The sequence below is a fragment of the Schistocerca serialis genome, chromosome 3 (assembly GCF_023864345.2).
Source record: "Schistocerca serialis cubense isolate TAMUIC-IGC-003099 chromosome 3, iqSchSeri2.2, whole genome shotgun sequence".
Lineage (NCBI taxonomy): Eukaryota > Metazoa > Arthropoda > Insecta > Orthoptera > Acrididae > Schistocerca > Schistocerca serialis.
In genome coordinates, this window is record NC_064640.1 from 191826682 (window position 1) to 191853605 (window position 26924).

Here is a 26924-nt window from a genome sequence, read left to right on the forward strand (position 1 = left end):
GAGCACAGGAGCGCCGTGGTCCCGTGGTTAGCGTGAGCAGCTGCGGAACGAGAGGTCCTTGGTTCAAAGTCTTCCCTCAAGTGAAATGTTTAATTTTTTATTTTCAGACAATTATTGTCTGTCCGTCCGTCCGTCCGATGCGAGGTAACTCCGCCGTAGTATGGGGACGCTACACCTAAACAAACATCGAAAGGTAGAAGAATCTTTTTACCCATTCTCCAAGTGTACAAGTTAGGTGGGTCGACAACATATTCTTGTCATGTGACGCACATGCCGTCACCAATGTCGTATAGAATATATCAGACGTATTTTCCTGTGAAGGAATCGGTTGACCTATGACCTTGCGATCAAATGTTTTCGGTTCCCATTGGAGAGGCACGTCCTTTCGTCTACCAATCACACGGTTTTGCGGTGCGGTCGCAAAACACAGACACTAATCTTATTACAGTGAATAGAGAAGTCAATGAACGAACGGACAGATCATAACTTTGCGAAATTAAAGAAAGTAAACTTTTCACTCGAGGGAAGACTTGAACCAAGGACCTCTCGATCCGCAGCTGCTCACGCTGCCCACGGGACCACAGCGCTCCTGAGCTCACATTATCCTTGATGTTGCCTATCTTGCGCATGTACTACTCAGTTTGTCTATTTTGCTTATTTTTTCATAGTTCCACACAACTTCTTCCTGTTTTCTCGATTGATCTGTGTTCAGTTTTTCAACGCCTATCCACGGTGCCAACTTATAACTAAATCTGCCGGGGGGGGGGGGGGGGTGCGATGGGGAGGTTCCCTTTACTTATCATTTGTCAGTAATGGCACACTAGTTAACTGCAGACAAGAATTTTGAGCGAGTGGCGTTCGTATTTCCCTCTGGGCACTCGAACTTAGATTTCCCGAAGGAAGGCGGATTGGGATTTGACGCCCTTTTGAGGATGAGATCGCTAGACATCGATCACAAGTTTGCATTGAAAAAGATGAGGATGAAAAACAGCGATGGTTTCTTCAAAAATCTCAAGGTCGATTTCCTTCCACGTCCTACTAAAACTGCGATATTCTCAATCTCTAATGACAGCAACGTCGGCGAAATGCTGCATGCTAATGACAGTTTTTACAAGAAACATCAAAAAGTAAGTTACATCTTATTGTGGCAGGGCAATTAACTTTTATTAAAGGCTGCATTCCATAGTGGCACAGAGACATTACACTATTTTTCAAAACGGCCACCAAGTGTCCGTATACAACGGTCGGAACGTTCTACCCATCGTTCAATTCCTCGACGATAGAAATCCGCTGCTTGGTCACGGAGCTAATCGAGAAACACTGTGTGACCATCGGAAAATCTACGATTTGCTGCGAATCAGTTCCTCGACTCAGTGAACATTGTTGCCTGTGGCCTTCCTTCCTAATCAGCAGCGCTCACGTCTGTGCGGCTAGGGTCAAATTGCTGGCACCATTTCACTACGTCCTGACGCGGCAGTGCCTTTGGACCATATACCGCCAGAATCCCAGGGTGTATCTGTGTACAATTTATACGTTTTGCCCACAAGAATCGTACTCTTCCGCGCAAATCAACTTTCGAGTACGTTTCCAGTTGGCGCGCTATTTCATTCCCACACTGTGCTGCATCTGTCATCCGGACCACAGCAGAAGTGTGCCGGTAGGAAGTCCCTAAGCTGTATTTCCTTCTGTCATTGTGGTACCCCTGCTCCGCAATGGTCTTAGCATGGGGACAACACGAGTTACGTACTTTTTGTAGTCGGCATGGGACAGCTGCAGTGATTGTACCCGAAAATTTCCCATGCATGTACGCATCGAAGAAATTGGGCACGGCCGGCCGCTGTGACCGAGCGGTTCTATGCGCTTCAGTCTGGAACCGTGCGACTGCTACGGTCGCAGGTTCGAATCCTGCCTCGGGCATGGGTGTGTGTGATGCCCTTAGGTTAGTTAGGTTTAAGTAGTTCTAAGTTCTAGGGGACTGATGACCTCAGATGTTAAGTCCATGGTGTTCAGAGCCATTTGAACCAAATTGGGCACGGAAGAGCAGTCAGCCACACAGGTAGCTGGCACAGGACTAAAAAGCAGGATTCATTCCTAGGATCAGCATTGTCTCAAACAAACTCTCAGACGGACCATCGGAATTAACGTTTGACATAATTTCCAATAATCAATACGTGATAATAATAGAACTGTCAAAAATGGTTCAAATGGCTCTGAGCACTATGGGACTTAGCTTCTGAGGTCATCAGTCCCCTAGAACTTAGAACTACTTAAACCTAACTAACCTAAGGACATTACACACATCCATGCCCGAGGCAGGATTCGAACCTGCGACCGTAGCAGTCGCGCGGTTCCAAACTGTAGAGCCTAGAACCGCTCGGCCACTCTGGCCGGCCTAGAACTGTCCTCTAAAGCCAACGGACTTCACATTCCTATCACCATCAAATGAGAAAGAAGTGTTGCATCTACAACGAGTTTGGTGTTGTGGGAGTATCAACGGTAACAGAAAATGGAAAAAAAAGATGATTAAGAGGCTTCATTGCGAGGCACTTGTTGCAACTATTTACATAACACTCAACTGTTACAGTGTTTGGAAACCCATAGTAAATGTCAGAAGAGACTCTACAGTGGATTTTGGTATATACAGGGCTATTACAAATGATTGAAGCGATTTCATAAATTCACTGTAGCTCCATTCATTGACATATGGTCACGACACACTACACATACGTAGAAAAACTCAAAGTTATGTTCGGCTGGAGCCGCACTTAAGGTTTCTGCCGCCAGAGCGCTCGAGAGCGCAGTGAGACAAAATGGCGACAGGAGCCGAGAAAGCGTATGTCGTGCTTGAAATGCACTCACATCAGTCAGTCATAACAGTGCAACGACACTTCAGCTCGAAGTTCAACAAAGATCCACCAACTGCTAACTCCATTTGGCGATGGTATGCGCAGTTTAAAGCTTCTGGATGCCTCTGTAAGGGGAAATCAACGGGTCGGCCTGCAGTGAGCGAAGAAACGGTTGAACGCGTGCGGGCAAGTTTCACGCGTAGCCTGTGGAAATCGACGAATAAAGCAAGCAGGGAGCTAAACGTACCACAGCCGACGGTTTGGAAAATCTTACGGAAAAAGGCTAAAGCAGAAGCCTTACCCTTTACAATTGCCACAAGCCCTGACACCCGATGACAAAGTCAAACGCTTTGAATTTTCGGCGCGGTTGCAACAGCTCATGGAAGAGGATGCGTTCAGTGCGAAACTAGTTTTCAGTGATGAAGCAACATTTTTTCTTAATGGTGAAGTGAACAGACACAATGTGCGAATCTGGGTGGTAGAGAATCTTCACGCATTCGTGCAGCAAATTCGCAATTCACCAAAAGTTAACGTGTTTTGTGCAATCTCACGGTTTAAAGTTTACGGCCCCTTTTTCTGCTGCGAAAAAAACGTTACAGGACACGTGTATCTGGACATGCTGGAAAATTGGCTCATGCCACAACTGGAGACCGACAGCGCAGACTTCATCTTTCAACAGGATGGTGCTCCACCGCACTTCCATCATGATGTTCGGCATTTCTTAAACAGGAGACTGCAAAACCGATGGATCGGTCGTGGTGGAGATCATGATCAGTAATTCATGTCATGGCCTCCACGCTCTCCCGACTTAACCCCATGCAATTTCTTTCTGTGGGATTATGTGAAAGATTCAGTGTTTAAACCTCCTCTACCAAGAAACGTGCCAGAACTGCGAGCTCGCATCAACGATGCTTTCGAACTCATTGATGGGGACATGCTGCGCCGAGTGTGGGAGGAACTTGATTATCGGCTTGATGTCTGCCGAATCACTAAAGGGGCACATATCGAACATTTGTGAATGTCTAAAAAGACTGAGTTTTTGTATGTGAGTGCAAAGCATTGTGAAAATATCTCAAATAATAAAGTTATTGTAGAGCTGTGAAATCGCTTCAATCAATTGTAATAACCCTGTAAATACTTTATAAACACTCACAGAAAATGCGGAACGCTTTATTTACTTCCGACGTAAGAAGGGTTACATATATAGGCAACAAAATGGTCGACGTGCACATTACGTACAAACAAAAACATCGAAATTCTCAAGACCGTCCCCGCAAACCCAGTATATGTGGCAGCTGATCAAAGCTGTCTCTAGGGTGAAACTCGTCGAAACAAAGCTGTACAAAACTTCATCCTACAGTAGAAACTTTTGTGGCGTAAAACCTCAATACACGTTGTCAGAGAAGTTATAAGCAATGCTCCATCCGGCAGCTGACGCGGTTGTTAGCGCGACGAAGGATGAGAGTAAGACCTTACAGGATTGGGAAACAGAAGGTTATTGACTGGAGGTTTCCCTTCCCGTCATATAGGCACGAATTCATCCGAAGAAAGATTCGACCGTATTTCCGTACCGCTACGATCAACAGATTTCAAAGAAATAATGATTAGAACAGTTAAATAACTTACGTTTACCTTGACAAAAGGTTGTTTCCGCTTCCTATGACTATCGAGGTGAAGTGGAATTTTGTCGATGTGGCTTCCTGCAGAGGTCAACACAACAGCAGACGACCGATTTGATGAGAGTGCTGGTAGGAAAAGGCGAGAGAGGATGTAGGTAGGGTGTCGGCTGGCTTCAGCGCCGGCTGTGGGGCGAGCGCCTCACGCTATTGGCTCCGCGGCTGTGACGACATCTCTCCACTGCCCCCACCAGGCTCTGCTCTGCTCTGCTTTACGCTCGGCCAGGTAAAGCCAAGGCAAATTCTGTGGCGCAAGCCTGTTACCCGTCTGATTGCAGGTTTTACTCGCTGCGGCAGTTCGCCCTGGCCGTTTACCCCTGGGGAAGATCCTCGCTACTCATCTCATTTTGACAGCAGACTGAGTGGATTGGGTCCGTCTTGGAGGGGCTGGAACGAGAAAAATCTCTGCTTCTGTCCAGGATTGAAACCGGAGCCTCAAGGATCGGAATGTAGTGCTCTAAACGCTAGACCACCTTGGCCACGGTATACAGCCGCCTAAGGTTTTCAAATCAGCCTGGACTGTCCCAAAGTGCTTGAACTACGGCGTCGTACCTCTGCGGTAACTCGTTTGGTGCGTGCCCGGGTTTCAAATGTTCAAATATGGGTGAAAGCTTATGGGACTTAACTGCTAAGGTCATCAGTCCCTAAGCTTACACACTACTTAACCTAAATTATCCTAAGGACAAACACACACACCCATGTCCGAGGGACGACTCGAACCTCCGCCGGGACCAGCCGCACAGTCCAAGACTGCAGTGCCTTAAATGGTTCAAATGGCTCTGAGCACTATGGGACTTAACATCTGAGGTCATCAGTCCCATAGAACTTTGAACTACTTAAACCTAACTAGCCTAAGGACATCACACACATCCATGCCCGAGGCAGGATTCGAACCTGCGACCGTAGCGGTCGCGCGGTACCAGACTGTAGCGCCTAGAACCGCTCGGCCAGCCGGCCGGCTGCAGCGCCTAAGACCGCTCGGCTAATCCCGCGCGGCGCCCGGGTTTATTTCCCAGTTAACTATCACCGATTTTGATGGGCCAAGTTTACAGTTTGTTAGAGAAGGAAATGCGGAAGTAAAACAAGTGGTAACGTCTCGTCGACATCGACGACAATTCAAACGGAGGAGTTGCTCAGATGGACAGACATGGGGGACGGAAATCGGCTGTGACATCGTTTCACAAACTACAGTGAAGCGAAGTAGTTTAAAGTTTAACATCCTGTCGATGACGAGGTCATAAAAGACAGAGGACAAGCTCATTGAGGAAGGATGGGGAGGGAAATCGGCAGGTCCCTTTTCAGGGCAACAGTCCGAGTATTTGCCTTAAGTGATTAAGGAAAAGCACGGTATTCTAATCCTGTTTCTGTAATTCTTTTTAAATCGCCGTCGAGTGCAGTATCTTAACAATACAACCACTCGCAGAAAAATTACGGTATTCACCTAAATCGATTTAGGAAACCAACAGAAAACGTAAACCTGGTTAAGAGCTCGAGTGTTTTAAATTCGTTCCTCGCGTAGTGTCCAGAGTCTCAATCCCCACGCTAGCTTGTTTTCTTATTGAGCGTCTTTGCTCATTTTCCATTTTAAGGTTTAGATGAAACGAACCAATAATGAGAGTTGTAGTGCTTTTGTTACTATTTACACGACGAATATTATTTATTTATTTATCTATTTATCAGTTTCTTTTTAAAATATGTGTCAATAGGTACGTTTTATCTCGTAAGTTCCTTCACAATGAACCACTATCGATAACACTACGGCGTCACTTTATAAGACATTGTGCACAATTATATTCAGTTCATGTACGTTGTCACTAACTCTTCTACTCCACTGGTCAATCGCTGAATACATTACCACCACCATCATCATGATCATGATCGTCATCCTCGACCTGCTAAATAAAGATCTTGTGTATACTTCTCTACACATTATCGTATTCAGTGCTTCGCTGCTATACTGCTCTTACCTGATGCCTACCGTCACTTACTACCAACCCTTCTCGGTATTTTCCGATAAAGCAAAAATCTTTCTGAGTTCATCTACCATCTATTCGCCTGGCTCCATCCATTTTCTTGAGAGTCATAATTACTTGTTACACTTCACTCTGTTCCCTGATGCATTTACTTGTTTGTCCGGTACTACATACTAATTATAAACTTTCCGTTTCAGACAAGTAGGAAGCTTTGTTTTGAAAATTATGTATTGTATCAAACATTAAAACGAAAAGCCGGCCGCTGTGACCGAGCGGTTCAAGGCGCTTCAGTCCGGAACCGCGCTGCTGCTACGGTCGCAGGTTCCTGCCTCGGGCACGGATGTGTGTGTTGTCCTTAGGTTAGTTAGGATTAAGTAGTTCTAAGTCTAGGGGACTGATGACCTCATATGCTAAGTCCCATAGTGCTTAGAGCCATTTGAACCAATTTAAACCGAAAAGATTCACATAAATGCTTATAGAGGACGGAACACTCAACAAGAAGAGATATAGGCGAAGCACGTCCGGCCGTGCGTGACTTCCCACTCCATTTCAAAGCTTCAGCTACAGTGAGCTATTTATCACGAAGTATCACAAATATTGAATGATACATTACGTCGACAATTCTAAATACTCCAGCCAGATTCACTGCTGATTTTCTCCTAGTCTATCTTAAGATTTCCTTTTCCGAACTCTCTTCCCCTTTCCACCTGCTAAATGTCTCTCCCGGTTCATTAATTTCCGCTTCTTAAATCAATATATTGCGGCTAGTTGACGAATGTACATATAGAGATACTTGCGGTAAGACCAACTTCCTACTCGACACCTGTCTACTAGTCCGCAGTTTCTTATATCGTTCAGGAAAAATATTTTTTGCATTATTTGTTATATTATAGCCAGTATCATATGCAATTTACAGTTGCTGAGAAATGGCAGCACGATAACACGCTTCTTCTACCTCACGTCCTATTATCTCACTGTGTTCATTCACTCGACAACAGTGTTGCTTGACGATACAATGGCCGCTCCAGCACCTTACCCATGGAAACACGTCTTGAAGGAATCTCCGACCTCTATTCGAGATACACGCACCCACCCTCTTAATCCTCTCCTCCCAAACATTTCAAAGTTGACCCCACGGAGCGTTGGGCAAGCGCCTACTGGAAATGGAATACCAAAATGGTTCAAACGGCTCTGAGCACTATGGGACTCAACTGCTGTGGTCATAAGTCCCCTAGAACTTAGAACTACTTACACCTAACTAACCTAAGGACAGCACACAACACCCAGCCATCACGAGGCAGAGAAAATCCCTGACCCCGCCGGGAATCGAACCCGGGAACCCGGGCGTGGGAAGCGAGAACGCTACCGCACGACCACGAGATGCGGGCAATGGAATACCATGTCAAGTGACAAGGTTCATCTGTGTCGTATGGGTAACAGATGAGTGCTCATACAGAGTAACGCAAGCGCTCTCTCTCTCTCTCTCTCTCTCTCTCTCTCCTTTTTTTTTTTTTTTTTTTTTTTTTTTTTTTTTTTTTTTTTTTTTTTTTTTTTTTTTTTTTAAAGGGTGATAGCGAGCGAGAAGGTGCCGGTACTTAAGATACGCTACTCAAACGAGCACCTTAGGGCCACGCAGCTTAACATGCCCCATCCTGATGGCCAGTCCGTCGGATGGGGACATTAAGCGCGTAGTGGTATTCAGGACGAGTAAGCTACATACATAGTGGCACCGAGGTACACCCTCTCTCTCTCCTAACATCATACAACACAAACATAACAAACTATACAGCCCCGCGCACATTACAATCGCCTACCGAGCAAGGTGGCATAGTGGCGATCACACTGGACTCGCATTCGGGAGGGCGACGGTTCAAAACTGCGTCCGGCCATCCTGATTTAGGTTTTCTGTGGTTTCTCTAAATCGTTTCAGAAAAATGACGGGATGGTTCCTTTGAAAGCGCACGGCCGACTTCCTTCCCTAATCTGATAGGATCGATGACCTCGCTATTTGGTCTCCCCCCCCCACCCCTCAAATCAACCTATCTACCTATCTATCTATCTACCTATCTATCTATCTATCTATCTATCTATCTATCTATCTATCTATCTATCTATCTATCTATCTATCTATCTATCTATCTATCTATCTATCTATCTATCTATCTATCTACCAACCGTCGCCTAATGTCAAATTATACACTAAACATACAACCTTGGTACAGCCTGGAAATGTGCCATTGTGCGCCGAGGAAGAAAGCCCGTTTTGATTAGGCGACTGAAACTCCCCCTCGGGTTCCCCAGTCGACAATGCCACAGAATTCTCTCTTTCTGTTACTTCACGAGACTCTGCAGTGAGGTTTGAAATTTTATCCACGACACTGGAACAAAATCTGATGATCTCGAACTTGACGCCTTCACAATTTCTCCCATTGGCGGCTATATCCTGGCGGTGAAAATTTCTGCAGCCACCAGGCTTCAAACCAGCTCCCTCCGACTCGGGCACCACAGCACATGCGTGTGTGTGTTAGCAACCTGGACTATGGAAACCCCTTCCTCCAACAGAGACAGTTTTACAGGCAGACGGGTAACTTCGGCGAGGTGGTAAAGTGAAGACAACATAAAATAAGCAATTGTCTTCCTGGTTATAAGTAGGTTCGATCAGCACGCAAATATTACGGAAATGCTTCGTGAACTCAAATGGGGATTCCTGGGAGGGAAGATGCTCTTTTTGGGAGCACTATTGTGGAAATTTAGAGAACCGGCGTTTGAGGCCGAATACAGATTGATTCAACTGCCTCCAACATAAACTTCGCGTAAGGAGCACGAAGATTAGGGCTCGTAAGGAGGTATATAAACAGTCGTTTTTCCCTAGCTGTATCTGCGAGTGGAACAGGAAAGTAAATGAACAGCAATGGTACGTGATAACCTCCGTCATTCACCGTGCGGTGGATTGCGGGGAATGTATGTATGTATGTATGTATGTATGTATGTATGTATGTAGTGTATATGAAGATTAAGATCTCAGTTTCCCCTCTTTCCACACACCAGTCACTACGGAACTTGCCGAAAGTATTTGCGCGTTAGTTGTGATTTCTTAACTGCCAATGTAATATTCAAGACCAGGTTCACGACACGAGTAGTGGTTTCCGCTGAAGAATGATCGTTAATAATCAGAGATGAACAACGGACAGAGAAAAATATTTCCATCAACTGTGTTTGAGCGACAACAGGACAAGTGGGAGCGTACAATTCTTGCACCTGGTTAACAGACAATGTCTCTTCGCAGTACTTTTCCTTTCTGCTTTGATCCGCAACTGCAACAAATTTTTTGAAAGAACCCTTTTTTCCGACCTGAGGCTGCGTTTTATTTCAAATAAACACGTCACTTCATTAGCGTTTAGCTAATTTCGCCCCCTGAGCATTATCAAGCAATATCACAATCAAATTATGTTATATCCTTCCATTTGTCAACATGTCGCCATTCCCAGAGCAATGTGTAAGGATCAATATGTAATTGAGTACCCATATCCCTGTCGAAGGGCGCAATTTTGTTTACCACCAGATGTTAGGTCTTATATGTGTGGAAATATACATTGTGGACAGCAATTCATCTGTAGTATGCAGTTCAAGTGGCGGCTTATTTGGTGCTTTCGGAACGAAAGGGCTACGTTCATCTTTCATGTGCTCTTGTCATATTCAGCAATAAAAATGTAACATAATTACCATGAACTCATCATCTGTAGGCATTACACAGGTACATACGACATATAACACTCACAAGCGCTAATATTTGTGCATTAAAAAGAATTATGTAATGATAACCTCCGTAAAAATTTCATTACCGTTGCTTTTGGTGTTTATTTTCTCTGAAACTCACCGCAGCTTGTATATTCGAAGCATGATAATTCCACTAGCTAATTATGGGAATCATAACCACAGGAAACTGATAACCACTCGAATTACAAATACAGAAAGAAACACCGAAATTCACACAGCAGCGGTGCATGCCAACATCACCGCTTAGGCATTACGTACGCGTTTTCTGCAGGCTTAAGATGACACCAGGTTAATACGTTACTTCGACTGCTGTCACTCGTCTGCCAGCGCTTTGGCTGCCAAATTACTTCCTTTCACTCTCATGGGTTCCACAATTTCGTTTTGAGGCACGTGTGTTGTTTGCGCCGAGACGTGTTCACAGAGGGAAAATCCAAGACTAGTTCGTGTAGCATAAGCAAAGTCTGCCATGGCGAAGAAGAACTGGGAGCTGAATTGAAGTAATGAAGGTTAACACGCGTGTGTCAACATGAGATGTATCAGCTGCAGACACAGAGAAGGCCGATTCTACAGTGGGTGGCGCACGCTAGCGCATTCCCAGATGCCTCTATACGTGCGTTGACTGCGCCTACACACTGCCTATCCTTATAAAGCGCATGGCAGAGAGTAGTTATTACTCTACCATACATTAATATCTTCTACCTTTCCATTCACGGATGGAGCGCTAAAACAGCAACAGCTTTTATGCCTTTGAGCGAACTGTTATTACTCCGATTTTTACTTCACGATGTTTAAGTAACGATACGGTACGTAAGTATATCCGCAGTTTTCACCCTAGACACTGGTTATAGGAAATTTTTAAGCGGGATTTTCCCGAGATACACACGTCGTCTCTCTTCGACTGTCTACTAACTACGATTTTTCAGAAATTCTGTTTCACTCTACGCCTGTGGCCATTCGTTCCGCTCTCTTCGTATACGCTGCATGTCCTCTGTTAGATCGACCTTACATGCAACCCACACGATTTAATAGTATTCCAGTATTGGTTGGACAAAATTTTTGCGAGCAATCACTTTTCTATACAAACTGCAATTTCCCGGTAGCCTACTAACAAAACGAAGTCTGCCCCCTTACTTTTGTACCGCGTACAGATGTACAGGCAAAATGACACGAATAAAAGGCGCACAAAGGGATACAGTCAGTCATTCGTTACATAATCCACTCGTGAACTGAACAGGAAGAAAAGTTGACACAGTGGCATAAAAAGTAGCCTCTGGCGATCACTTTAGCGACCAGTATATTACAGATGCAGATGTAAAAAGCATTGGGAAGTACGATAGCTTTGGGTGTAGAGAGGATACAAAGTTGCGAGAATGAATCTGTTACTCTGTGATGGTGTTATTATTTCTATTATTTATTGCCGTATTTATTAAACCTGTTGTCTTGTCTAAAATGAGTTTCAGTGTACACAATGTCATCGATAATTTTAATTACATAAGATGCTTCATTTTTTAAACTCATTTGCTGCTAAAACTACTCGAAAGGAAGAGAAAGCATTATTAGATTTCAGATTAACTAAACATAATAAGAAAACAAAAACCAATAATAAAACTTGATAATACAAAATGAACTGTCATACGAATAAAAATCGGAGTGTGCAAAGTTCCGAGTTGGAATCTCGGTCGGACATACAGCTTCAAACTGCTAGGAAGTTCCACCGTCTTGTTTGTTGAGCCAGTCATCTCACCTCAGGATTTATTTTTTATTTGCTTTGTTTTTAAAATCGTCTCAGTTAAATAACGGGATGTTGCCTATTAATAGTCCATGACTGAAGCCTTTCCCTGACCTTACCCATTACTAAGATTTGTAAAATGAAGTTAATTCCTACACGACACGTAAGTGTTGTTGCTGCAGTGGTAATAATCATCATTCTGGAATCCCACATTTCCTTGTTCTGTTTACTTTCAGTACTTCCTGCGTATGTGTTGACACAGTGTCAATAACACTAAACAGAAACAAAACATTCCCAAATTTACGAGGCGCCACGTTCGCAGCCTGTTACGCCTTTCCTATGTTCTGGTTTCTTCCCCTCAACCACGTCGAATACTCGATTGTTTTTCGACGCAATAATACATTCTAAGAAAATGTAAGGATTAAAATGTAGGCTTCAGGCCTTCTAGGAGAGTTTTTGCTTACCGAAGGCCGGCTTCCTTTCTTTACTGGTAAGGAAGGCGTGAGAAATGTTTTCTTCCTTTCTCTTTCTCGAATTTAGATAAGGCGCGCGTTTCGAAGTGGTGTCGAGCTGCGAAGATTCTGTTACGTGCCGTGGACCCTATCCGTTTTATTCTTAAAACTGTGAACTAAGCTGACACTGATCAACGGAGAAAATAGATCTGAGAGATTTCATTTCTTTCCATAAACCATCTGTTCGTACATTCTGAGATCCTGAGAGGAGAGATCCGTAGCTCTTGCTAAAGTGCAACCTGATGTGTGTCTACAACAGCGAGTAGTTCGCCTTCCGTAATGTTCGCACATGCATTGACAATGCGCTGACGCATGTTGTCAGACGTTGTCGGTGGATCACGATAGAAAATATCCAAGAAATCCGGGGCGTCAGATCCGGTGAACGTGCGGGCCATGGTATGGTGCATTGACGACCAATCCATCTGTCATGAAATATGCTATTCAATGCCGCTTCAACTGCACGCGAGCTATGTGCCGGACATCCATCATGTCGGAAGTACATCGCCATTCTGTCATGCATTGAAACATCTTGTAGTAAAATCGGTAGAACATTACGTAGGAAATCAGCACACATTGCGTCATTTAGATTGGCATCGATAAAATGGGGGCCAATTATCCTTCCTCCCACAATGCCGCACCATACATTAACCCGCTAAAGTCGCTGATGTTCCACTTGTCGCAGCCATCGTGGATTTTCCGTTGCCTAATAGTACATATTATGGAGGTTTACGTTACCGCTGTTGGTGAATGACGCTTCGTCGCTAAATAGAACGCGTGCAAAATATCTGTCGTCGTCCCGTAATTTCTCTTGTGGCCTGTGGCAGAACTGTACACGACGTTCGTCGCCATGCAATTCCTGGTGCATAGAAATATAGTACGGGTGCAATCGATGTTGATGTAGCATTCTCAACGCCAACGTTTTTGAGATTCCAGATTCTCGCGCAATTTGTCTGCTACTGATGTGCGGATTAGCCACGACAGCAGCTGAAACACCTACTTGGGCATTATCATTTGTTGCAGGTCGTGGTTGACGTTCCACATGTGGCTGAACACTTCCTGTTTCCTTAAATAACCTAACTATCCGGCGAACGGTGCGGACACTTGGATGATGTCGTCCAGGATACCGAGCAGCATACATAGCACACGCCCGTTAGGCATTTTGATCACAATAGCCATACATCAACACTATATCGATCTTTTCCGCAATTGGTAAACGGCCCATTTTAACACGGGTAATGCATCACGAAGCAAATACCGTTGGCACTGGCGGAATGTTACGTGATACCACGTACTTATACGTTTGTGACTACTACAGCGCCATCTATCACAAAGCGAAAAAAGTGGTCCAACTAAAACATTCATATTTCTTTACGTACTACACGAATATGTAATAAAAATGGGGTTCCTATTTTTAAAAAACGCAGTTGACATCCGTTTGACCTATGACAGCGCCATCTAGCGGGCAAACCATAGCGCCATCTGGCTTCCCCCTTCAAGCTAGACGAGTTTCGTTCTTTTTTAGTTTTTTCGTTTGATGCTTATTTCGTGAGATATTTGGCCCGGTCACTATCAATGGACCACCCTGTATAAGTGGTTTTGACAAAGGGCACATTGTTGTGGCGCTGAGCCTGGAAACGAGAATCTCTGAAACGGAGAAGCTGGTCGCCTGTTAGCGCACTACTGTCGTGAGCACCTATGTAAAGTGGTTGAAAGATGGTGAAATAACGAGTATGGCGTATGATATTGGACGACCGCATCTCATCACAAAACGTAGAGGTCGTTGGATCCCCCACTGTGTAGTTGAGGATAGGCAGCAATCCGTGGTAGGTCTAACGACAGAGTACAACGCTGGTGCAGACACAAGTGCTTCGGGGCACACCGTTGAAGGCCCTTGTTGAACACATATCTCCACATCAAAAGACCCCTAAATACTCATGTGTTGACCCAACGACATCGTTATTTACGATTTCAGTACTTCCTGCGTATGTGTTGACACAGTGTCAATAACACTAAACAGAAACAAAACATTCCCAAATTTACGAGGCGCCACGTTCGCAGCCTGTTACGCCTTTCCTATGTTCTGGTTTCTTCCCCTCAACCACGTCGAATACTCGATTGTTTTTCGACACAATAATACATTCGGATCTTCTATACAAACGTGTCGCCTGTCCAATAAATGGCATTTCTTGTTACACCAGGTCGATGGTTGGGTCCTTCCGTGCCGTCAACCAGGCGAATGACTGCACGAAACATGCACTGCGCCACAAAATGGTTCAAATGGCTCTGAGCACTATGGTACTTAACATCTGACTTCATCAGTCCCCTAGAACTTAGAACTACTTAAACCTAACTAATCTGAAGACATCATACACTGCGCCACAGATGCCAGTGAGGGCAGAATTATGCTATGAGGTACATTTCGTTGGGCTCCCGTGGGGTCTGTGGTGATACTGAAGACATGACGACAGCAGTTAACTACGTGAACATTATTGAGGACCACCTGCATCCCTTCATGATTGAAGTCTCCCCTTATGGCGAAGACATCTTCCAGCAGGACAAATGCCGCGTTGGTAGGTCAGAATATTGCTACAGTAGTTTAAGGGACATTATAGTGAACCCACATTGATGACCTGGCCAGCAAATGTGTCTGGTCTGTACCCCCTGTAACACACATCGGGCGCCAGCTGCGTGCCCGTAAACCACCATCCCGTAATTTGCGGGAAATGCTTGACATCTAGTGGTTCAAATGGCTCTGAGCACTATGGGACTCAACATCTTAGGTCATAAGCCCCCTAGAACTTAGAACTACTTAAACCTAACCTACCTAAGGACATCACACACACCCATGCCCGAGGCAGGATTCGAACCTGCGACCGTGGCAGCCTCGCGGTTCCGGACTGCAGCGCCAGAACCGCACGGCCACCGCGGCCGGCTGACATCTAGTCCCACATACTTCTGGAATCCTGTGAAACACTTGTAGTATCCATGCCAAGCACGATCTCTGTTGTATTGTGTTTGAAAAGTGGAACAACACGCTATTAAACAGGTCGTCATCGGTGCATACGGTCTATATAGACGAAATTTCGAATGTGGTTCGGTTCATGTATGATTTGAACTTTCGCTGCACTCAACAGATACTACAATGCAAGGCGGTGCCTAAAAAAAAAGTACGACACTGGAATCATCTTCTGGCGGAAACGAGTCAAATTCTACTTCGCTTGCTCCATTCGGTTTTTCTCTCACTCAATGAGAAAACCGGAATCGAAGCTTCCACAATGAATTTTTGTGAAACGTGGGCTAGTGATCCGTTGTCTTCGGTCTCAATAGTAGAAGAGCAGCATTCTCCTAAGTGGAAAAATCGTTTAAAGTCACATGGCACAGCTTCTACAGTGGAGTCTCGTTTTAACATCCGGCCTTTCAACCTTACTGAAAAAGGCTCGTTAGTATCTCTAACGAGAGCGAACGTTGCCAGACGCATAATTAACGTAACGCTACCGGCCGCACGAGAAACTCCAATGGGGCCACAGCAAATGCTCTGCTCCGAAGTTGTGTTCAAATTTAAGCCTCTTTGCTCGTCGCTCAACTTACTCGCATGAGGTTTTCTTTTCTGTATGTATCTCCCTGCTGCATGGATTCTTTTTCCTCCAAGTTATTTAATAAGTCTCTCTCTCAAATCAAGTTTGATGCGGGCCCTGACAGCCGGTGAATTTCTGCTCTGAGTTGAACAGATTCATCACTGTACTCACTCGACGTCTGTCATCCACGGAATGCTGGGACAGATGTTTTCGCCGGTCGATGTGGTCGAGCGGGTCTAGGCGCTTCAGTCTGGAACCGCGCGGTCGCTACGGTCGCAGGTCCGAATCCTGCCTCGGGCATGGATGTGTGTGATGTCCTTAGGTTAGTTAGGTTTACATAGTTCTAAGTTCTAGGGGACTGGTGACCTCAGATGTTGAGTCCCATAGTGCTCAGAGCCATTTCAACCAAATGTTTTCGTTTTTGTTCTGCTACCTTTCCCCATCATGTGAGTCCATACGGCAGATAAACCTATGTTCTGCTTTCACATCCCCGAGCAACTGAATTAGAGATTGACTGTGGCCATGGTGGCTGGATACGGGTACCGTGACAGTTATTAATAAATTATTTATTTTGTACTGCTACCAATCAAATTATTTTTAAATTACTTCATTGTCATGTGTCCAGAGCGTGTTCTTCTTACCATCATGCGTTTTTACTGCAAAAGTTAATGAATTCATCTATAATTAAATATTTGGTAATTTACAAACTATGCCTAAAGTAATCTTGACGGAATCAAAAAAAGGGTTCAAATGGCTCTGAGCACTATGGGACTTAACATCTGAGGTCATCAGTCCCCTAGAACTTAGAATTATTTAAACCTAACTAACGTACGGACATCATAGACATCCATGCCCGAGGCAGGATTCGAACCTGCGACCATAGCGGTCGCGCGGTTCCAGACTGTAGCGTCTAAAACCGCTCGGCCTCTCTCGCCGGCTTGACGGAATCACTTCTTGTGAAAAATGGCGGTGGGGGGGGGGGGGGATGGGAGGGGAGGGGAGGGGAGGCGAGGCGAGAAAAAGACATCCCCTGTTTTTCCTGTTGTTGCTGCTGCTGCTGCTGCTATTGATGCGCTGCATCTTTTTCATTCCGTTACTGCCTGCGTCGGACGCATGTCTGTATTTGGGCTTCATTTAGTATGTTGCACTAATAATATAACATGTCTTCCCCATATCACAGATTTTGCTTACAGAGTCTACATTCTAACCGTCATTTGTCACGCATTTCCTGGTGGAACCGCCATATTATGTCACAGAATTTCACCACAATATTATAAGCACCCAGTACCAACTATCTTCTTGCAATATTTTCTGAAACTGAGTGTAGGACATGGTTTATAACTGCAGATAAACATTTACGATATTACTTTCGTATGACAGACATCCAGTTGTCGCTACAAGATCGATTATCAGTTCCCTATACATCGATCTTTGCTTTAAAAATAGCTCTGCAGTCAATTGTTTTCCACTGGTGTGACTCATAACTACTGCGTCAAAGTAATCTTTACGCTACAGAGAAATTTTGAGCTTTCAACTTGCGTTATTTCATTTAATCCACGTAGAATAGTTCAACATCAGCATTAGCATTAGCAACACATTAAAGACACAGGCCACTCAATGAAAATTTGCAACAGATACGATGGAGAGAATGGAAATATTTATCAATAAACAGTAAATGAAAATACTATTGTAAATGAAATAACGGGAATTGAATCCTCATTTATCAGTAACCGTAAGATTACATGTAAATTAAGCAAGCGACCTTACGGTGAGAGCCGGGGGTACTTCATGCAACAATTGTACATCCCCGACGCGCGGTCTGAGGCGTCTTCGCCTTGCCACGGCCCACGCGGCGCATTTCGTCATAGGGTTATTCGTAAGCGTGATTGCGTTACGAAGATGTTTAGCAGACTCAAGTGGCAGACTCTGCAAGAGAGGCGCTCTGAATCGCGGTGCAGCTTGCTGTCCAGGTTTCGAGAGGGTGCGTTTCTGGATGAGGTATCGAATATATTGCTTCCCCTTGGTTATACCTCCCGAGGAGATCACGAATGTAAAATTAGAGAGATTCGAGCGCGTACGGAGGCTTTCCGGCAGTCGTTCTTCCTGCGAAACATACGCGACTGGAACACGAAAGTGAGGTTGTGGTGTCACCGCCAGACACCACACTTGCTAGGTGGTAGCCATTAAATCGGCCGCGGTCCGTTAGTATACGTCGGACCCGCGTGTCGCCACTGTCAGTGATTGCAGACCGAGCGCCGCCACACGGCAGGTCTAAGAGAGACTTACTAGCACTCGCCCCAGTTGTACAGCCGACTTTGCTAGCGAAGCTACACTGACCAATACGCTCTCATTTGCCGAGACGATAGTTAGCTTAGCCTTGAGCTACGTCATTTGCTACGACCTAGCAAGGCGCCATTACCAGTTTATATTCAGTGTCATAATGTCTAAACAAGAGCGATGTTCTCCAATTGTGGATTAAAGTTAAGTATTCTAAGAACTACGTTCTTTTCTTTATAGGATAATTACTTTACCTTGTTCCAGACCTCACGCCAATCTGCGTGAGCTTAACGCGTGCCTTTCGGCTATCTCCGAGTGGCTTGGCTGTCTTGCCATGCCACTACAGACGTAATGACAGTGGCACGTTTAAGTGCCCTCCGCCACACACCGTTGAGTGGCTTGCTGAGTGTAAATGTAGATGTAGGCACTGGGATTTTCACTTACCACTGTGCAAAGGGTATAGCGTATTGATAACTGGTCGCCGTCGACTACAGCGAAATCAACCATGGCTACACGGGCCATTGCATAACAACTGGGTAACAGTTATACCATCCCGAAACAGCACCTCATTACGGGATACAGAAGGCAGGACCCCCACATGTGTGTTTCTGCCAACCGTACGTCCTGGTGTCCTTACTGTACACGTAGCACATGCAACTGGCTTCACGTTGCCACGTGCCCCGCAGCTGCACTGACCGGTTTTTACGGCTAAATAAACAAAACAATGTTCAAATGTGTGTGAAATCTTATGGGACTTAACTGAAAAGGTCATCAGTCCCTAAGCTTACACACTACTTAACCTAAATTATCTTAAGGACAAACACACACACCCATGCCCGAGGGAGGACTCGAACCTCTGCCGGGACCAGCCGCACAGTCCATGATTGCAGCGCATAAGACCGCTCGGCTAATCCCGCGCGGCGCTAAATTAACAGTTTAATTAAAAATAATAATATTGTTGATACAAATAAAATTTGTGCACTACTGGAAACATGTCAATGACAAAATCTTGTGCAGTTTTTGAACATTTGGGAATACATTCCTCGTGATGCTTCTTAATTAAACAACATTTTACGTATTATAAAAGTGGCACAATCCTTTTATTTAAATATCACGAACTTGAGTCACAATATTGCTGACAGATAATGTCTTTTCTGCATGGTTAACAAACCATTTGTAGATTTACTCTCGTACCCAACGACGTAGACGACTCAGTGGAACAGTAGGACAACCATAATGCGTCTGAATTAACATTAATATTAATCTAAAATATAAAATAATGAAAGTAAATGATTTTCTTCACAGCTGTCATTTTTTTCAGCAACTGTAGTATATATTTAAAAAAAATTAGTTGTCAGCTGTAGAACTGGAATAATTGATTTCATTTCACCGATTCCCATACAGTAATCTGTAATCTTCGGAAGTTCATTACTGGTTTAGAACACGGATAAGTAGACTTCAATATCTTTGTCAGTGAGGTATAATGACATAACGCATCGCAAATGTACCTAGTGTATGTGATAATTATTTCAACCTTGGTGCGTCTTCAGAGCACATTTGTCTACACTGTTTCAACGCATGTTTGTACATTTTTCAAGTATCCTTAAATGTTTAACTGACTCGGATGCTGCTGTCTGATCATTCTCTGCCGCTCAAAGGCGCTGCAGTCATGGACTGTGCGGCTGGTCCCGGCGGAGGTTCGAGTCCTCGCTCTCGGTCACGTGTGTGTGTGTGTGTGTGTGTGTGTGTGTGTGTGTGTGTGTGTGTGTGTGTGTGTGTGTGTGTGTCCTTAGGATAATTTAGGTTAAGTTGTGTGTGAGCTTAGGTACTGATGCCCTTAGCAGTTAAGTCCCATAACATTTCACACACATTTGAACATTTGCCGCTCAAACTCACGAGTTGTGTGTTTAACTTCCAGCGCTAAGCACAACGTAGATTAGGCTTTCACAACCGGTGCGTCGCAGCGTTTTAGTGAGTGGTTTCGTACAGTCTAAAGTCCATGGAGCGTGTTTCGAAATACTGCTCCGCCTATAGGCCTAGATTAAGTTCATAATATAATGCATTTTACTTTTTAATGTCAACTGTACCAACTTATATTTCGTATCGGACTGTGCAAGTCAGCATCTGCAACCACTGGCAACTGTTAGTCGTGCATGCCGGTAATTCGAGCAATGGTAAAAACCTGAAACAGTGATTAATTTTACTATTTTCACTAAGTGGAAACAAGACTAGGAATATCCTGGTTACTTGGTCAGTTCCAGAGCACGCACAGTCTAAGCTGATAGTGGTCCAAAAATTTTATTCTAGTTTTATGAAGTGCATTTTTTTGAAGGTTTCTCAGTCCATCAGTGCTACGTGTACTCTCCCCCCCCCCTTTCCCTTCACTTCCCCTAACTCACAACCCACCCCTCCCGTGACCTTTAACCATACCTGTGTACGCCCTAAGGCACAGCATTGACGTTGGAGCACCGTCAGTGGATACTCGAAGCATGGAAAAAGATCCCTCTTACTTGTGGGTCGCAGTAAACAATGGTTCACGCCAATGAAGAGATACCAGTACGTCGATTATCACATGTGGCGATTTGTCCCCGCCGGCCGGTGTGGACAAGCGGTTCTAGGCGCTTCAGTCTGGAACCGCGTGACCGCTACGGTCGCAGGTTCGAATCCTGCCTCGGGCATGGATATGTGTGATGTCCTTAGGTTAGTTAGGTTTAAGTAGGGGACTGATGACCTCAGATGGTAAGTCCCATAGTGCTCAGAGCCATTTGAACCATTTGATTTGTCAGGCAGACCAACAGGAAACGCTTCCTGTCCGTCATGAAATTTTCGATTATGTCGAAAACCTGGTTAGATATTCCATATGGACGTATTTTCTTCAGAAAGCGACAGTGTGATACTGTAGTTTTCGTAAGTGTCGCAACAAAATTACTGAAACACTCTAAAAAGTCCTCACACATGTATAGGATGGTCTACTATTCCATTAATTTCAGAGAATTGCATTCACATCATATAATCAAGTAGACCTAAAATATTATTGCAGGTAATGGAGTTTGTCACGATGAAAAAATTCATTTTGATTTTTTATTAAATGTCATGTTGGCCCCATTCCCGATCTTCGGACCATACGTCATCCGAGTTCTCGTCAGAACTCAAACTATTATTTTTTACAAACAAACACAAAATTTCATTTACAAAAAGGAAACAGTATAACATGTTTATGGAATCATATATTTTGTTGTTTAATTTTCTACACATATTTTTATCGGAAGCCACTTACTTTGAGGCAAAAGTCCTTTTCTTTTCTTGATTTGTTGCCTTGCGACATTTGGGAATCTTATATCTCTATGCATAATTAGAGTATCAACAATTTTAATACAACAGTAAATATAAAATATATAGTTTAACTAAGCGTAAAATGGGGCACATTAAATGGCACCAACAGTACACACATGCGCATTAAAACAACCTATCAAATCGTAAATAAAAGCACAATAAGGTATATTTAATGGACCGAGTAGGAAATAGAGGATATTAATGGACATACTGAAAGCATAATGATATGACAAGAATGGGGTAAGGTCTGAACATATGTCTGAACTCCGAAGATAGTGATTTGGAAACATGAAGGTACATGTACAGCACAAAAGCGTACAGGCCGACCTCATCTGTTGACCGACTGAGGCCGCCGACAGTTGAAGAGGGTCGTAATGTGTAATAGGCAGACATCTATCCAAACCATCACACAGCAATTCTAAAGTGAATCTGATTCGCTGCAAGTACTATGACAGTTTGGCGGGAGGTGAGAAATTTGGATTTCATAGTCGAATGGGTGAGATGAATACACTAAGCAGATTCAGAAGGATGTAGGTTGCAGTAGCTACTGGGAGATGAAGAAGCTTGCACAGGATAGAATAGCATGGAGAGCTGCATCAAACCGGTCTCAGTACTGAAGACCACAACAACAACAGTCGAATGGGTGCTCATAAGCCACAAATCACGCCGGTAAATGCCAAACGACGCCTCGCTTGGTGTAAGGAGCGTAAACATTGGACGATTGAATGGTGGAAAACCGTTGTGTGTAGTGACGAATCACGGTACACAATGTGGTGATCCGATGGCAGGGTGTGGGTAGGGCGAATGCCCTGTGAACGTCATCTGCCAGCGTGTGTAGTGCCAACAGTAAAATTCGGAGGTGGTGGTGGTGGTGGTGGTGTTATGGTGTGGTCGTGTTTTTCATGGAGGGGGCTTGCACCTCTAGTTGTTTTGCGTGGCACTATCACAGCGGAGCCATACACTGATGTTTTAAGCACCTTCTTGCTTCCCACTGTTGAAGAGCAATTCGGCGATGGCAATTGCATCTTTCAACACGATCGAGCACTTGTTCATAATGCACGGCCTGTGGCGGAGTGTTTACACCACAATAACAACCCTGTAATGAACTGGCCTGCACAGAGTCCTGGCCTGAATCCTATTGAACGCCTTTGGGATGTTTTGGAAGGCCGACTTCGTGCCAGGCCTCACCGACCGACATCGATACCTCTCCCCAGTGCAGCACTCCGTGAAGAATGGACTGCCATTCCCCAAGAAACTTTCCAGCACCTGACTGAACATATGCCTGCGAGAGTAGGAGCTGTCATCAAGGCTAAGGGTGGGCCAACACCGTATTGAATTCCAGCATTACCGATGATGGGCGCCACGAACTTTTAAGTTCTTTTCAGCCAAGTGACCGGATACTTTTGATGACGGTGTAGGAAATTACTTACGAAATACTCGCGCCGCCCATATTGCTCTAGTGTGTGGAACCCAGTAGGATTAACAGGGGATCTTGAATGTATGCAAAGAAGGGTAACAGGATAACAGGAGAACGTTATGAAGACGTTGAAAAACTTTAACTGGCTGACACAGGAAGATACTGGTAGACGTCAAATATCCCATGTGCGAACAGAATGGAAAAACCCCAATACGAGATACATTGGGAAGTACCCTCTGGCATGAATCTGGAAGCGGCTTGCAGAGTGCTGAAGTAGGTATAGATGCGTTATTGATGTTAAAAATGAGCTGTTTTTTAGTGTTTCTCAAGCAAATGATTCCTGGAGCATAGGCAACTACAGAATTTGACTTCCACAGCAGATCTTGCACAATAAATGTGTCTTTAGGCAAGAATGATTAGGAAAGGCCAAATACATATAACTAGCTCCGAATCCATTCCAAGTCTTAGTAAGATGGTTACTGTCTCACCCTGCTGCGCCACAGTTTTCCACATAAGTTACGAACCGTCAGACTCAGCGCAAGCTCGCCCGGCCCGAGTGGAATAGGCGGCCTGCTTTCTGGATGCCGGTGCCCGGAGTTTGTTAAATGCAACATTAAAATGCAGCGGAGGTTCGCATCGCACCCGGGGAACTAGGTCACGCCAAGACGCTCTACCACCAGCCCGCATCTGCAACTCTTTAAGAACAGTCCCGTCGGGTACCGTTCCCTATTACACTACAGGTAGCCGTACCTCAAACTCAACGCATCAGAGACCTGGCTTTTTTTTCTATCACACACTACGCTATGTGTTAACCTACACAGCAAACGCGCCATAAAGATCTTTATTTGTAGGCAGCTGATGGTAATGCCGTCTTCATATGTGATCGCGAAAGACTACGAGATTTGCTTGAGTGCTTGTTGAGTGCTAAGCAACGATCATACCGGACGTGCTCAGCGACAGCACCGCTCTCTAGCGGCAGTTGTCGGCAACACTTGACGCACCAATTAGTCTACAAACATTTTTGTAAAAAATTGGAAACAGCGGCGTTAAGTTAATTAGCAACTGTTTAGGATGATCGAAGGAAGTCTCGAAATTCGTGAAATACAAACATCTCACCACTCCGTTCCGCATTGTATTCAAAATTTCCCACGAAGCGGAAACAGAGTGCCCAATTATGGTACCAAAACGCAATAAAGTAACTGAAGCACACCTTTACATGAAAGAATGGTGGTAGCTTGAATGCACAGTTTCATAACACGGCTATTCAGTGCAGAGATCTCAACAGAGTAAGACTTGCCACTAGTCATAAAGAATTCATTTCTTAAGAAAGCTGGCACCTGCAATGAACACAAACTGTTAAAAAACCATCTTAAATACATTTAAAAGATTCCCTAGCGCCGACGGATGCTCGAGGTGGTGAGTTAATTAGATGTAGATGTTGGGAGCTGTTGAGACGGCCTCTGGTTTCTCAACCTCGAAAACGAGTAAACAGGCAACGGTAATGAGTGTTTTCTCCAAACAATTCCTGTCTACAGACGAATCCAATTAAGATAACCACACGCGGTTTACGCAACAGTGTCGCAACGGTTCAAAGTGAAGCTGGCTCCCACGCATAAGGACAAAGTGTAACGGTTTTCCACTCTTGGAACATATTCGGAAAAATGTGAATTTGCCGAAAAAAGAGATTATTATTCGCCCAATTACTGTAAGCTGCCTAGCAAGACATGCGCTCAATCCTTGTCACAACAGATTCTCTCGGCAAAACGAAATGACTTTCGAATTCACGATGTCAATCCACGTTACCACTTGGCATGGCCTTCAAGCAAACACACGCGATCTTCTTTTCGCGAGTTTTACTTCGTTCGGCTTCTGACAATATGATATAGCATTTTCCCTCTATATACAGGGTGATTCACGAAGATATACAAATATTTTATTATGTTATTCTACATGTAAAACCAAAGAAAAAAGTTCATATAAATATAGGTCCGCAAATGTTTGGTTGCGGAGTTACGGCTAATAAAAGATTTTGCCTGAAATTTAGCAACTTCGCTAATATGACGCCATCGCAAAACTGTACGAGGTTAAAGTAAAGCACGATTTCCATTTATTTCGTTGTTATTGATCTGGTGAATCTAATAAAACTGGGTAGCATCACCTCTAGTCTTGTTAATTTTCTCACTTCGGCAAGGAAGAGAGTCGTCAAGTTTGTTCAGGAAAGCCTTACTTAGCTGAAGCCAGTCATACATGATTAGATCCCGCAGAAGTACCAAACTGTGCGGCTGTTGAATTTTCTATACGATTAAGAACGGGCGATTTAGTGGGCGGGTCGCGGAGCGATAGGATGTCTGAAGGCTGGTCGCACCAGGAAAGTATATGCACGGTCCTGCGAACACGGGTGTTACACTGAAAGACGACAGTGTCTACTGCATACTCATCAGTATGTAGAAGAAATGAAAACAATGGCTCACCGACAACGCTGAAAAAAAAAACCAAAAACAATTGTGATTCATGTTCATCAATCAGTGGACACAAGTCACAGTACGAGAAACATTCCTAATACAACAGAGTATCATTTCCGTTCCGAGCTACAGCCTCCCCACACAGGTATCAACCTCCCCACACTGTATTAAATGGCTCATTGGGCATGCATCATTTTAAAAAGACGCAAAATCGCGACGGACATTTTTACCACAACCTATTTCGGGATTACGTTATCCCATTATCGAGTGCTATGAAACGAGGTTCAAATGGCTTTAAGCACTATGGGACTTAATAGCTGAGGTCATCAGTCCCCTAGACTTAGAACTAGTTAAAGCTAACTAACCTATGAACATCACACACATCCATGCCCGAGGCAGCATTCGAACCTGCGACCGCAGCAGCAGCGCGGTTCCGGACTGAAGCGCCTGGAACTCGCAATACTACATGCACTGACAACCATGTAGAAACATCTATATCGTCCCTTACTGTAACATATATTAAAGCATCTATATCATTAGGCGGCGTCAAAAGTAAAATCCAGCAGCAAATACGCATTGTCAAACATAAAACATTTCCTGTAACATCTCATGTTGGCGTCTTACTCTCTCAAGAGACAGTTGTAAGCCAAAGGCGGCCGCTTTCACCTACCAAAAATACCACTTACCTGCAACACATGTCACAGGCCCCAACGATGTTACTGTCTATCATAAAATAAATGAATATTATCTGTCAAGACCTAGTAAATTCTAAAAACCAATACTAAGCCTATGTGGCAAAATGTGCACTCATAGAATGTGCACAATAGAAAACCTTAAACCTAACGCCGCTAATTCGAGTAAATTGGTGACTGCTTCCAACGGAGGACGTTGCTAAACTGGGCCCAGAAATGCGCCTTGGACATTTCTGCCTTTTCATTTAACACTCTGACAATACTTTTTTTTAAAAAAAAAAAAAAGTCTCCACTTCCTCGGTGCCAGTGAGCCGTTTCCTTTATTTTGTGCTCTTTACATCTTACTTCAAAGTTTCTTCCTGTTTGCCCCACTTCACAATCTTGACACTGTTTCATAAACCCCCGCTTCCGCCATCCAGTACTCCTCTGTACCAGACTTATGCTTCAGCCTCTGCTCCAGTTTGCTGTCCATCCTGAATGCAACATTCACCCCTCACTTGTTATGTAACCTCGTCAATTTACACGAGATAATTCCTTAATATGGTGTTACTCTATATTTATACGGATTTTTCCGGTTTTGTTTGTTTCTCTGTCCTGCCGCTGCATCCAACCTATCTATTAAACCTGTGTGAAAGCCATGTTCTACCGATATTTG

The 26924-nt window shown here is 44.3% G+C and overlaps 1 protein-coding gene across 3 annotated transcripts in view; it reads right to left on the reverse strand.

Annotated features, from left to right (window-relative positions):
* Positions 1–26924, reverse strand: part of LOC126469899 (sulfate transporter-like) — a 483509-nt gene that overhangs the window by 340857 nt on the left and 115728 nt on the right. The window contains exon 1 of one of the 3 annotated variants that reach the window (XM_050097247.1): positions 10531–10669. The exons of 1 other annotated variant lie outside the window; for it this stretch is intronic. Coding sequence is in view for 1 of the 2 variants with exons in the window: in XM_050097244.1 (XP_049953201.1) it covers positions 10373–10395 (23 nt within the window). In the remaining variant the exon portion in view is untranslated. Of the gene's footprint in view, positions 1–10372; positions 10411–10530; positions 10670–26924 lie in introns of those variants that run through there. One more of the 3 variants, XM_050097244.1, reaches the window with a different exon arrangement.